The sequence below is a fragment of the Sorex fumeus genome, unplaced genomic scaffold (assembly GCF_029834395.1).
Source record: "Sorex fumeus unplaced genomic scaffold, SorFum_2.1 ptg000082l, whole genome shotgun sequence".
Taxonomy (NCBI): domain Eukaryota; kingdom Metazoa; phylum Chordata; class Mammalia; order Eulipotyphla; family Soricidae; genus Sorex; species Sorex fumeus.
Window position 1 is genome coordinate 2,970,296 of NW_026606139.1, and position 13,446 is coordinate 2,983,741.

Sequence of the window (13,446 nt, forward strand, 5' to 3'; positions counted from 1 at the left end):
TCCATCAAAGCTGCCGAGTGTGGATCAGCTACAGAGGTGACACTGTCTAGACGGCCTGCAGGTCTAGGGGCTTCTTCTGGGTGGGGGAGGCTCTGATGAACATGGTTGGCAAGGAGCCCTCCGCAGGGCTTTCCCACGGGGGCCACGGTCCTTGCCCCGAAACCTGAAGGCAGGAGACGCTGGCTCCAGGAGAGCGAGACTTGACACCACACGACTCCCGGACACATGCTGTACACCTGCAGCCCACCCGACCGGGTGCCAGGGACCACTCCACGCGAGTCTCCGACACGACTCGGGGAGCGCATCTTTATTGGGAAATAAATACAGAGTCGCATAGGTGGGCCAGCCAACGTCTGTAGTCCCTAGGGCCAAGGAGAAGGACAGGACTTGCTCAGATCTCCATGAGCTGGTCATTCCCCACGATGACCTCATTCACGTGACTGGCTGCAAAAGTAAAGAAAAAGGTATGAGATTTGGCAGCAAAAGATGTTAATTCAAATCCAATTCTTTCTTTCGTTCTTTTTTTTTTTTTGGGGGGGGCACACCAGCAATGCTCAGGGAATTACTCCTGGCTCTGCACTCAGGGATCACCCCTGGCTGTGCTCAGGGGACCCTGTGGGATTCCAGGGTCCATACCAGAGCCTGCGAGGAGTGATCCCTGAGAACGGAGCCAGGAGTAAGGCACTGGTCGTGGCCCCCAAACAAACAAACAAACAAACAAACAAGAGTTCATTATGATTGTTTAGTGCTTGTTTTTGGGCCATACTTGGTGGTGCTCAGGTCTTACTCCTGGCTCTGTTCTAGAGATCACTCCTGGCAGGCTCGCAGGACCATATGGGCTGCTGCGGATCAAACCTGTGTTGGCGGCGTACAAGGCAAGCACCTTACCTGCCGTACTATTACTCCAGGCCCTGAAGAGAGTTTACTTTTTTTTTTTTTTGCTTTTTGGGTCACACCCGGCAATGCCCAGGGGTTACTCCTGGCTCTGCACTCAGGAATTACCCCTGGCGGTGCTCAGGGGACTATATGGGATGCTGGGAATCGAACCCGGGTCGGCCGCGTGCAAGGCAAACGCCCTACCCGCCGTGTTATTGCTCCAGCCCCTGAAGAGAGTTTACTTTTAAGGAACAAGAAGTATTTTAGGAAGAGATGGCAGGAGTAGAAAATACTGAGGGCAGGCACTTGCCTTGCACCCGGCCAACCTGGGTTGGAACCCCAGCATCCCAGAGAGTCCCCCAAGCACTACAAGGAGTGATCCCTGAACACAAAACCAGGAGTAGGCCTTGAGCCCGACCCCAGTGTGTCTGACCCCTTTCCAGAAAATAGAAAGAAGACGGGGGAACCAATGGTCTGCAACAGAAGCGGGGACCACGGGTGTTCCACCTCTTGCCTATAGGCACGAGGCAGCAGGTATCTCTCAGTCTTCTGGGGCTCACAAGAAAAAGACTTAATAAGGTGGAAGCTGCCGTGCCGGCGGCTTGTCAAGCCCCACACTTTCCTTGCCATATGGCAGGCCTGAGTGTGACCCTGAGAGGCAGACTTTCTGGCTTTCCTGAAGCTCGACTTCAACCTCAGAAGGCGTTGAGTAGCACAATGAAGACCCTCAGTGATGAGCCCGACTCGACAGAGATCTTCGGGACTGTCATTCTGCCCATCCCTACAGACTCTTGTGTTCTGCTCATTTGAAAAGGGGTCTGTAGCTGGCTGAACTTTCTTCCCCTGGGGTCACACCGGACAGTGCTCAGGGCTTACGCCTGGTTCTGTGCTCAGGGAACAATCTTGGTGGAGCTTAGAGAACTGTGCAGGGTGCTGGGGATTGAACTCCGCATGTGAGGCGAGCACCTTGTCCACTGTACTATCTCTCCAGCCTCTACTGATTGGACCATTAGAGACTGTGTCTTTGGGGAAGGGGGTGGAGCAATAGCACAGCTGAGAGGGCATTTGCCTTGCATGAAGCCAACTGGGGTTTGATCCTCAGCATCCCTTATGGTCTCCTGAACACTGCCAGGAGAAATTCCTGAGCGCAAGGCCGGGAGTAAGCCCTGAGCATTGCCTAGTGTGACCCCTCCCCCACCACAAAATAGGTCTTTGGTTCCGCCCCCTTTCCAGTACTGCAGAAACATATCCTTTATGTTTATTTTACATTTATTTCACATTTTCAAAATTATTTTCCGTTTCCTGCACACTAGATGATCTTCTGTCTCGCCAACAGGGGCTCATCACTTGCTCACAGGACTTCCCTTTGCTTCGGAGCTTTTCCTGTCGTGTCTAGTTGGTAAACAGCCCCAAATTTCAATATTCAAAGTTTATGTCTTCCTTTACGATGGCATACCTGGGGCTGAAGACAGAGTTCAATGGACTGAGTCCATTTTTGCACTTGGAAAGCCAGGTTTGCTCCCTGGCCCTGCATGCCTGGTTCCTGACCACGTGGTTGGGGGCAGCACCAAGTCAGGAGTAGCCCACGAGCACTGGCAGGTGTGGCCCTAAAACAAACCCTCTCTCTCTCACTCTCTCTTGATAGACATACATATAAGTAAATAAAAATAAAGGATGGCAACTGTACCTCATGGTGTTTCACTAATAAAAATTTAAAAAAAAAGGATGGCATTCCTGATCCTGTGTGAAGAACTGACAAATTTCTCTCTCTCTTTTTTGGGGGGGGGCACTCTTGGGGATGCTCAGTGTTTATTCCTGGTCCTTGCTCAGCAATACTCCCGGTGGGGCTTGGAGGACCACATGGGGTGCCAGGGATCGAATCCAAGTAGGCCAAGTGCAAGGCAAATGCCCTACCCGCTGTACTATCACGCTAACCCCTGAATTTCTCTTTTATGTCCTTAATTAACACTAACTGTCCTAGTGGCCCCTCCCCTGCCCCTGGCCCCCAGAGCCAGGGATCTAACCCAGGGCCTCACACGTTCCAGGCATGTGCTCTGCATCCTCTACTTTGTTTCCTTTATTCATTTGTCCTTTAAAATAGACTATGAGCTATTTATTTCATTTCATTTATTTATTTTAATTTCTACTGTCATTTATTCCTGTAGTCTTGAATCAGTTCTTTTTTTTTTTTGGAGTACTTTTTTTTTCTTAAATTGAATCACTGTGAGATATAGTTATAAAGCTTTCATGTTTGAGTTTCAGTCATACAATGATCAAACACCCATCTCTCCGCCAGTGACATTCCCCACCACCAATGTCCCCAGTATAACCCCCCTTTCCAACCCTCCTCCTGCAATACAGATACTGAGAGGTTATCACATTTGGTCCTGTATCTACTTTCAGCACACATCTCCCATCTCAAACTATCTCTCCAACCATCACTGACTTCGTGATCCCTTCTCTATCCCAGCTGCCTTCTCCCCCAGCTCATGACACAGGCTTCCAACTATGGGGCAATATTCCTGGCCCTTGTATCTACTGTCCTTGGGTGTCAGTTTCATATTATGTTATTTTATCTTCCACAAATGAGTGCAGTCCTTCTAGTCTGTCCCTCTCTTTCTGACTCGTTTCACTTAGCATGATACTCTCCATGTCCAGACCACGAGCTATTTTAGTGAGCTCCTCTTTATATCACAAACATACCAAGCTGTCATTGTTGAATGCATGTGTTTTTTGGGGTTATGGAAAGTACAAAGGTAGGAGCATGTATAGAAGAAAAGGCCTCCAACCTTGCGAGAAACGGAGATGCACGGATAACTCCTGACCCCAGGCTGCGTTGGGATTCAGGCCTGTTTTCCAACCTAGATCTCAGTCTGCAGCTCAGGTACCACTCTGGAGAGAGGCAGTATTGAGAAGACAAGGGAGGAAGAAAAGGTGACAGTGCAGGAAGGAGTTTTGAGTCCTAAAGACTTATTTGATCTTAAGCAAATTATTACATGTCTGTGCTTAAGTTTCCTTATGAAGTTGCGGGGATTCAGGAAGACGGCTGATGTAAAGACACAAGCCTGGCGCTTTGAGGGCACTGAACAGAAGCTAAAGAATGGAGACGGAGCTGGCCTGTGGATTCCTTCCCAAGGAGGTGCTCCCTCATGTTGCAGAGTCATCTGCTTTTGGGGCCTGATAGTACAGAGAGACGGTGCTTGTTTGTTCTGTACACGGCTGGCCTGGGTTCGATCCCCAGCATCCCATAAGGTTCTCTGAGCCTGCCGGGAGCAATTCCTAAGTGGAGAGCCAGGAAGTAATCCCTGAGCACTGTCGAGAGTGCCCCAAAACGGAACAAAACAAAACAAACCAGAGTCACCTGTTTCTTTGAGAGGCATAGAAAAAAGGAGGCCTCAGATCAGCTTTAACTTCTTGAGGACTGGGTCTCGTTTTATTTATTTGTTTGTTTGTTTATTTATTTATTTATTGCTTTTTGGGTCACACCCGGTGATGCACAGGGGTTACTCCTGGCTCTGCGTTCAGGAATTATTCCTGGCGGTGCTTAGGGGACCATATGGGATGCTGGGAATCGAACCCGGGTTGGCCGTGTGCAAGGCAAACGCCCTACCCGCTGTGCTATCTCTCCAGCTCTGGGTCTCATTCTAGAGTGTCACTGTCAATAAGCCCAACCCATGAAAGACTGACCAAAATAGCCCCCAACAATCCCCAATAAAGGAAATGCCTCTCTGGCTCGTTTCCAGGGTCATATCCAAAGGCTGTTTATCTCCCCAGACCCTGAGTCAGCCTTACCATCTCCTACCTAGACTGAAATTAAGCAGTGCCTTCATCAGTGCAGTTTTTCCCAGGTGAGGGAAACTGCCACTCAGGGGGTATGCTAGAAAAATCGATGAGGGCAGCAGAAATTTTAGGTGCAAGCACGGGGCTGCTTTCTGTTCACTTGTTTAAATATGGCAGATTTCCAGGAAAGTGTGTAGTATTTTTTGTTTTGTTTTGGGATCACACCCGGCAGTGCACAGGGTTCCTCCTGGCTCTGTACTCAGGAATCACTCCTGGTAGTGCTCAGGGGACCATATGGGATGCCGGGGATTGAACCTGGGTTGGCTACGTGCAAGGCAAACACCCTACCCCTTGTACTATCGCTCAGTGCTTCACTGAGTACTTTTTTTTTTACCCTGAGAAGGGGGCAGTAGGACAAATAATTTTGGAAGTTTACTTGTTTCTAAAGACTTTTTTTTGGGTGTTGTTTTTAGGCCATATCCAGAGATGCTCAGGGGTTACTCCTGGCTCTGCACTCAGGAATTACTCCTGGCAGTGCTCAGGGGGACTATATGGGGAGCCAGGGATGAACATGAACCTGGGTCGGCCGTGAAGAGGGCAAATGGCCTTCCTGCTGTCCTATCGTCTGGCCCTCTAAGGATTGTTATAAAGTGAGACCCAGGGTCTGGGAGACAGTTCACAGGACGGGAGCACATACTCTGCATGTCAAGACCAGGTCTGATTCCTGGCACTGCAAAGTCATCTGAGCATTAGGAACAAGCTCTGAACGAAGGGCTAGGAATAGGATGTGGCCTCCCTTAGCCCTCTGCTGCCATCCCTTCCCCAAGACTTTCTCAATTCCAGTGAATCTTCTTTTGAACCTCAGATCTCCAGATCAGAGGGGCACAAATGTGCCTGGCTGGAGCAGACAGTGTTCATTTTCTGCTCCGCCAGAATCCAGATACACGACTGAGCTTTCTCTGGCCTGTCCTCTCGACTCTTCTTTACCTCTGGTCTGCTCTAGACCTGGGATAGGAGAAGAAGATTGCTCGCTGAGATTCAGGGCATCCTGGTGTGGATGTGTTTCCATGGGACTTAGTGATGTGGAGGAAATGTGAGACACACAGGCAGGACTAGCTCTTCTTCGTGAGAGTTGGAAGCTGGTTCCGGTAAACAGAGGAGAAAGGTTCTGAGCTGGTATTAGGTTGGGAAAGACTCGAAAGGGAGGAGTACCAGAGACAGTGGCCAGCTGGGGAATCAACAAAGGAACAGAAGCAAATTATGTCAAAAATGAAAGGGAGTACCGCTGGAATCCAGGAAAGAGGGTTTATACCCATCAGATCTACTGATTACTGTGACCTGAGTGAAGGGGTCCAGCTTAGTTCACTGACAGGAAGAGAGACTCGGGGCCTGGGGAAAGAGAGAGAGAGGATAAAGTGCTTGCCTTGCCAACACCATGAGAGAACTGATGCATAAAACTGAGTTTGTGTGTGTGTGTGTGTGTGTGTTTGTATGTATGTGGGGGTGCTGAAAGGAGGGGCACTGGGTTCCCTGGGAAAGGGAAGTGGGTATATCGGCGAGGGTGTAGTGTTGGAATATGTACATGGGAAACCATCACTAACAATACTGTAAATAAGAGTATCTCAATTAAAGAAAGAAGTGCTTTCCTTGCAAGTAGCTGATCCCAATTCAATTCCCAGCATCTCACGTATGGTATTCTGAGTACCACCAGGAGAGATCTCTGAGCACAGGCGATTAGTAAGCCCTGAGTACTGCTGGTGTGGCCCTGAAACAAATTTCCCTAACTAACCGCCAGCCCCCCCTAAAAAAGAGAAAAGTCTCCGAGTATCCTAGATTCTTGCTTTGTTGGCTGTGGCCCTTCTGTTGGCTTGAGGTCAAATTTGGTTGCCAGATACAAACTCATCAATCATGCATGCTGGGGCAGGCCGAGGCAAATCGGAATTGTTAGAAAATGGTTTATTCTGGCCCAGGGGACGAGGCAGAGGCTTAGAGCAGCTGCCTTGCAAGTGTCTGGTCACCAGTTCAAACACCCGGTGTCCTACTTGCACCAGACGTGAGCCTGGCTCCCTTGAGCCCGAGAGCTCTGCCGGTTGGTCCTGGCACTCGAATGATTCCAGGCTGCTCTGCGGTCAGATCCGTGTGAGCGCTGCAGATAGGGATGCAGCCATGGTGAGCACCAGGCCAAGTGTACACCAGGACCTGGTGACACAGGAGCAAGCACGACAGGCTGTGCTCCGCAGGGGACATGTGGCCAGAACTGAACCCAGGTCTCCTGTGGGCAGAGCACACGCTCGAGCCCTCTGAGCTAGCTTGCTGGTCCTCACGGGGCATTTACGAGTCTACCGCAAGATCAGGTGCATGAGAACATTTTGTTTGTTCCTGCTCTGCGGGGCTGGGGTTTAAAGCCAGAGCCTCACATGTGAGGCCTGTGCTATTCTGAGTTCATCTATATCACAACCTTGGTCTTAGAAGAATATATGTATTTTTTTAAGCTGTAATAACAGCTGTCAGCCGACGGTATGGCAGAGGGAGTGCCAGCTCTTCCTGGGAATTTTTCTTACTCCTTTTTATGTTTTGGCACAACTGGCAGCCCAGCGGGGAATTTCTGAGGACTAGCCACTGGCAGTGGGAAACCACAGGTTTGGAGCGGAAAACTTGGCTAGGGCCCAATTTCCTTCATCTTCTGGGGCGGAAGCCCCATATCCAGCTGTGCTCAGGAGACTACTCCTGACTTGGTGCTCATGAGTCACTCCTGGTGGCGTAGGGTGACCACCTGACACTGGGGATCGAACCCAGGGCCTCATATACGCAAGGCAAGTACTCTCCTGATGAGCCACTCCCAACATGGTGACAGCCCAACTTCCATGCTTGATTCTACAGCCATGATACAGTTTAGACCTCACTGGTCACTGTCACTGTCCTCCCGTTGATCATCGATTTGCTCGAGCGGGCCCAGTAACGTCTCCATTGGAGACTTTGTTGTTACTGTGTCTGGCATATCGAAGACGTCACGGGGAGCTTGCCAGGCTCTGCCGTGCGGGCGAGATACTCTCGGTAGCTTGCCGGGCTCTCCGAGAGGGGCGGAGGAATCGAACTCGGGTCGGCCATGTGGGCTGCGTGCAAGGCAAACGCCCTGCCACTGTGCTACTGGTAGACTAGTGATATGCAAGAAAGATAATGCAAGAAAGGTCTCTCAGAACGTGATACTGTGATACTTAAGAAAGGTGATAATGCTCACGGGTAGAACAGAATGTACCTGATATGCGAGAAGAAAAGAAGTGAGGAGATGGGCCGCAGTGATAGTACAGTTGGCTGGGCATAGCTTGCACGCAGCTGATCTGGGTTTAATCCCTGGCATCCCATATGGTCCCTTAAGCACCATCAGGAGTGATTCCTGAGTACAAAACTCCTGAGCACTGAATTGGCTGTGACCCAAAAAGCAAAACAGAACAATAGTGAGGAGACAGAGTTGCACTTAGTATACGTGGAGAAATAATGGTGAATGGAGCAGGCAGGCTGTGGGTCAGGGGATACGGTCCCCATTTAAGGGTTACTGCCTCTGCACTCAGGAATTACTCCTGGTGGCGCTGTGGGACCATATGGGATGCTGGGGATCGAACCTGGTCAGCCACATGCAAGGCAAACACCCTAACTGCTGTACTATCATTGCTCTGGCACCCCCTCCCACCTTTTTTGACAGGATCACACCTGTTAATGGTCAGGGGTTACTCCTGGCTCTGCACTCAGGAATTACTCCCAGCAGTGCTCGGGGACCATATTGGGTGCTAAGGATTGAACCTGTGTTGGCCGTGTGAAAGGCAAATGCCCCAGCGCTGTATACTATCTATCATTCCAGCTCCTCTCTTTCTTTCTTTCTTTCTTTCTTTCTTTCTTTCGGCAGTGCTCAAGGTCTACTACTCCTGGATCTGTGCTCTGGGATCATTCCTAATGGAACTGGGGGACCATTTGGGGTGCCAGGGATCTTGAACCCAGGTTGGACATGTGCAAGGCAAGCGCCTTGACCACTGTATTATCCTTCTGGCCCACCACAGCTATTTATTTATTTTAAATGTGAAGTCACACTGTCACACTGTCCTCCCGTTGTTCATCAATTTCCTCAAGTGGGCCCAGTAACGTCTCCATTTTGAGACTTGTTACCGTGTTTGGCATATCGAATATGTCACGGGTAGCTTGCCAGGCTTTGCCGTGCGGGCGAGATACTCTCGGTAGCTTGCCGGGCTCCCGAGAGGGGCAGAGGAATCGAACCCGGCTCGGCCGGGCTGGCTGCACGCAAGGCAAACGCCCTACAGCTGTGCTATCGCTCCAGACCCATGTAAAGTGAGATAGTTTTTATTGACGGAAATTTACTTAGAAAAATGTGGGGAGGGGATGATAGTACAGTGGGTGTGTAGGATGTTTGGGTAGTGTAGCCTTGTACGTGGCTGACCTGGGTTTGATACCTGGCACCCCATATGGTCCCCCAAGCACTGTCAAGACTAATTCCCTAGTGTAGAGCCACCAGTAACCACTAAACATCACCGGGTGTGGCCCCAAAACAGAACAAAAAAAAAGACTTGAAGGGAGAGAAAGAAAGAACACAGGCTTCTCTAGAGTGGGAAAAAAAAAGCAAAAATACATTTCAAAAACACAACAGGCTTGAGAGGGCAAGTCACACGGTTCTTTTATCAGATTAAGCTTAAGAAAAAAGCGAGGCGGGGTCTCAGGATAATTCCAAGCCTCTCACAGATTCCTTGCTTGCTTCCTTTTCTTTGGTTTTGTTTTTGGGCCACTTGTGGCAGAGCTCAGGGCTAACTCCTGGCAGTGCTCAGGGGATCAAATGCAGTGCCAGGTGCCAGGGAACAAGCCTGGGTTGGTAACATGCAAGGCAAGTGCCCTGCTCACTGTACTATCTCTCCAGCTCAGAATCCTTTCTTGGAACACGGTCTTTCTATTCTGGAATCCCTCAAGTAATGCTGTGTGGATCAGAGATGGACGCATTTATCATCTCCGCTATCAGTTCCGCCAGCCTCTGCTAAATCAGGACCCTGGGTTCACTGGAATAAGGCGGTCCCGAAGGATCTCAGTCTAACATAGGAAGGAGCTACTGCCATAACTTGTGGCTTTTTTTTAATAATGGAGATGACAAAGTTTGGGGGTGCAGGGGAGTAAGAACGTCCAGTTTGGCTATGGGAAGTCATGGCAAGAGTTAAGGATGGTTCCACAGAGGAGAAACTATGTGGCTTGCCTTTAGGAAAGGGATTCCACAGAGAGAAAGGGGATGTGCAAAGGTCTGGAGAGACACAAAGCCTGGACTATATGGGGAGTGCTAAGTCCTTTGGCAAATTCCTGGCACTGGGCATATTCCTTACAAAACCAAACTTCATTTAATTCTCATGATCACTGTCCTGGGCTGGAGCGATAGCACAACGAGTAGGGCGTTTGCCTTCTGCGCAGCCGGCCTGGCCGAGTCAGGTTCGATTCCTCCGCCCCTCTCGGAGAGCCTGGCAAGCTACCGAGAATATCTCGCCCGCACGGCAGAGCCTGGCAAGCTCCCCGTGACGTATTCGATATGCCAAACACAGTAACAGTGAGTCTCACAATGGAGATGTTACTGGGCCCGCTCGAGCAAATCGATGAACAACAGTGACAGTGACAGTGATCATTGTCCAAGATAGGTAGTATTGTCTCATTTTTTTTTCTAGTTTCAAAAACAATCTGATACCTAGAAATAAAAATGCTTAGTTCATGAGCTGCACAATTGAGCCTCGAATTTAGATCTGGTTTTTTTGCTTTTTTTTTTGGCCATGCCTGGTGATGCTCAGGCTTATTTCTGGGTCTGTGCTTGGCGACCACTCCTGGTGGTGATCAGGGACCATACGTGGTACTGGGAATTGTACCGGGGTTATCCACGTGCAAGGCAAGTGCCCTACTCTCTATCTTTCCAACCCCCCCCGATCTGATTCTGAAGTTCAAAAGAGAGGTAAATAACTCAAAAAAAAAAAAAAACCCCAAAACAAAACAGATGGGTGAAAGATCATATAGCAAGTAGGGTGCTTGCCTTGCATATGGCCAGCCCAGGGTACTGAATATAGTCCCTACTGCATGCCAGACACGCTCCCAGGCTCACAGCCAGGAGTGCCCTCTGAGCACTATTGGGTGTAGCTCCAAACAACAGAAAGAATGAACCACTTTTATTTACTTGCGTGTTTTATTGACCAAGTTGCCCCCGCCTCCTCTGGCATTTGAATGTCTCTCAAGGACTGCATGTTCTTTTTTGGCTCTGGAGCAAATTAAACAGGACAGCTCAGCCTCACCTCAAAGCAGTTGGCTATTTCACTGCTGTGGTTTTGATTTTGGGGGCCACACCCAGAAATGCTCAGGGCTTTCTCCTGGAGCTCAGGAATCACTCCTGGTGGGTCTTGGGGGAACTAGATATGGTGGGGGACTGAACAGAGGTCGACGGCATGGAAAGCAAGGGCCTTAACTCTTGTGCACTTCTCTATGCCCCAGTGACTGATATGCGAAGATGCTTCTAATATTCTTTCAGACCAGGAATCCATGGAATTGTTTCTCTTAAATGTCAAGGACTTCTGAAGGCCAGAGCCAGTGCCAAAGACCTTGTTGAATTATTAGCCCTTCTCTCTAATGTCCAAAAGTCACTATAACATATTGGTGCTAATTGGGGCCATTTGATCTTTTTGCTATGTTTAACATTTTTTGGGCTGGAGCAATAACACAGCGGTAGGGTGTTTGCCATGCATGTAGGCAGCCCGGCCGAGCTGGGTTCGATTCCTCTGCCCCGCTCGGAGAGCCCGGCAAGCTACTGAGAGTATCTTGGCTGCACGGCAAAGTCTGGCAAGCTACCCGTGACGTATTCAATATGCCAAAACACAGTAACAACAAGTCTTATGATGGAGACGTTACTGGGCCTGCTCGAGCAAATTGATGAATAATGGGAAGATCATGACTGTGACCGTGAAAATTTTTCAATGACAAGACTGCTTAAATATATGAACATATCTGTAAGATAAATTCCTAGAAACAGGACTAAGGAGAGTTAAAGAAATGGACAGTGATTATCAATCCTCTTCTAAAGATGGTCGTACTGGGCCAGAAAGAGCGTAGCGTATTTTGCATGCTGGAGGCCTGGGTCTGACCCTGGGAAAAGTATGGTCCCCCAAATCCCAGTGGGAGCAACCCCCCGGAGCACTGGAAGGTGCACCCCCTGAAAACATATCAATTTGTTTTCATCTTCTGTGCAACGCATGCACTTGTTTCCTCATTCTCACCATCACTGAGCATCACCTACACTAATATGACAGATCACTGTATCACTGTCATCCCACTGTTCATCGATTTACTCGAGTGGGCACCAGTCACGTCTCCATTTGTCCCAGCCATGAGATTTTGGCAGCCTCTCCTTACTTGTCTTTCCCAACGAAACTGCCACATTGGTGGCTCTTTCAGGGTCAGGAGAATGAGACCCGGTATTGTTACTGTTTTTGGCATATTGAAAATGCCACGAGTAGCTTGCCAGGCTCTGTCGTGCAGGCGGGATACTCTTCGGTAGCTTCCTGGGCTCATAAATATATATATATATCACATCACTGTCACAGTCCTTCCGTTGTTCATCACTTTGCTCGAGTGGGTCCAGTAACGTCTCCATTGTGACAATTGTTACTGTGTTTGGCATATCAAATATGTCACAAGTAGCTTGCCAGGCTTTGCCGTGTGGCTGAGATACTCTCAGTAGCTTCCAGGGTCTATACATATATATATACATATATATTTCCCTCTATGATTTGTTGCCTATTGTCTGAACCCCCATCAAATATGGTGTGGTAATTATGGAAAATGGGTAGGGAATGTCTTACGATGTGTTGTGTGGCTGTGAAAGTGGCCGCGCGGTCCAGGGATATGTTGTTCACTCCTGTTTGAGGCTTGGCCCGAGCATGTGGAACGTGGAATCAAACCCGGGTTTGATTCCCAGCATCCCATATGGTTCCCCCAATCACCACTAGGAGTAATTCCTGAGTGCAGAGCCAGGAGTAACCCCTGTGCATCACTGGGTGTGATTCTTAAAGCAAAAAAGCAAAAAACGTGATAGATACATTAGAAAAACGGCATCCATGACTGTCACTTGGGTTCTGATATACCTTTGGCTTCAATTCGCTGGCCGTTTCCAATGAGGCAATCCTTCACTTCGGCTCCCTTCTCGATCACAGCATTGTTGCAGATGACACATCCACTGATGATGCTTCTGTAACACACAAGCAGTCAAGTCAGGGCCTGTCCCCAACGCTCATCACCATCCTCACTGCTACGGCTGGGGGCTTTGGGCAGCTCTGTCAGTTAAGGGTTCCTTAATGCAGTTCGTGCAGGCAGAAGGCCTGGGTGTCCCTCGATGGCAAATTGGCTCAGCTGGTACAAGGGGAGACAGGATTTCAGAGAGGCTGAATACGCCCCCAGTGACCTTCCCTCGAAGCCTGGAAGGAGCAGACATTCTGACTTAGTTCGTTAGGCACCCCAGACTGGCCCAAATTCCACTAGGGAGATACTACAGGGGTTAACCTTGCAAGTGGCCAACACAGATTTGATTCCCAGCACCCCAGAGTCACTTCTGAGGTCTGAATTTGGAATATGTGTGTGTGTTGTCTTTTTATTTATTTTTTTCATTTAAGTCTTAGATCGCACACTCTTCTTCCTAGGAAATCGGCTGTGGAAACAATGGGCGCCACCCAGCTCTGATCACAGACTACAGTTAATCAAAACCATACCCAATTAGCAAAA

The 13,446-nt window shown here is 49.2% G+C and overlaps 1 protein-coding gene across 1 annotated transcript in view; it reads right to left on the reverse strand.

The window, feature by feature from the left end:
• Positions 1-235: 235 nt before the first annotated feature.
• Positions 236-13,446, reverse strand: part of EIF2B3 (eukaryotic translation initiation factor 2B subunit gamma) — a 109,687-nt gene continuing 96,476 nt past the window's right edge. The window contains exons 11-12 of the mRNA XM_056130925.1: positions 12,813-12,916; positions 236-444 (exon numbers count right to left, since the gene is read on the reverse strand). Of these exons, the coding sequence (XP_055986900.1) occupies positions 392-444; positions 12,813-12,916 (157 nt within the window). The 3' untranslated portion in view covers positions 236-391. The remainder of the gene's footprint in view (positions 445-12,812; positions 12,917-13,446) is intronic.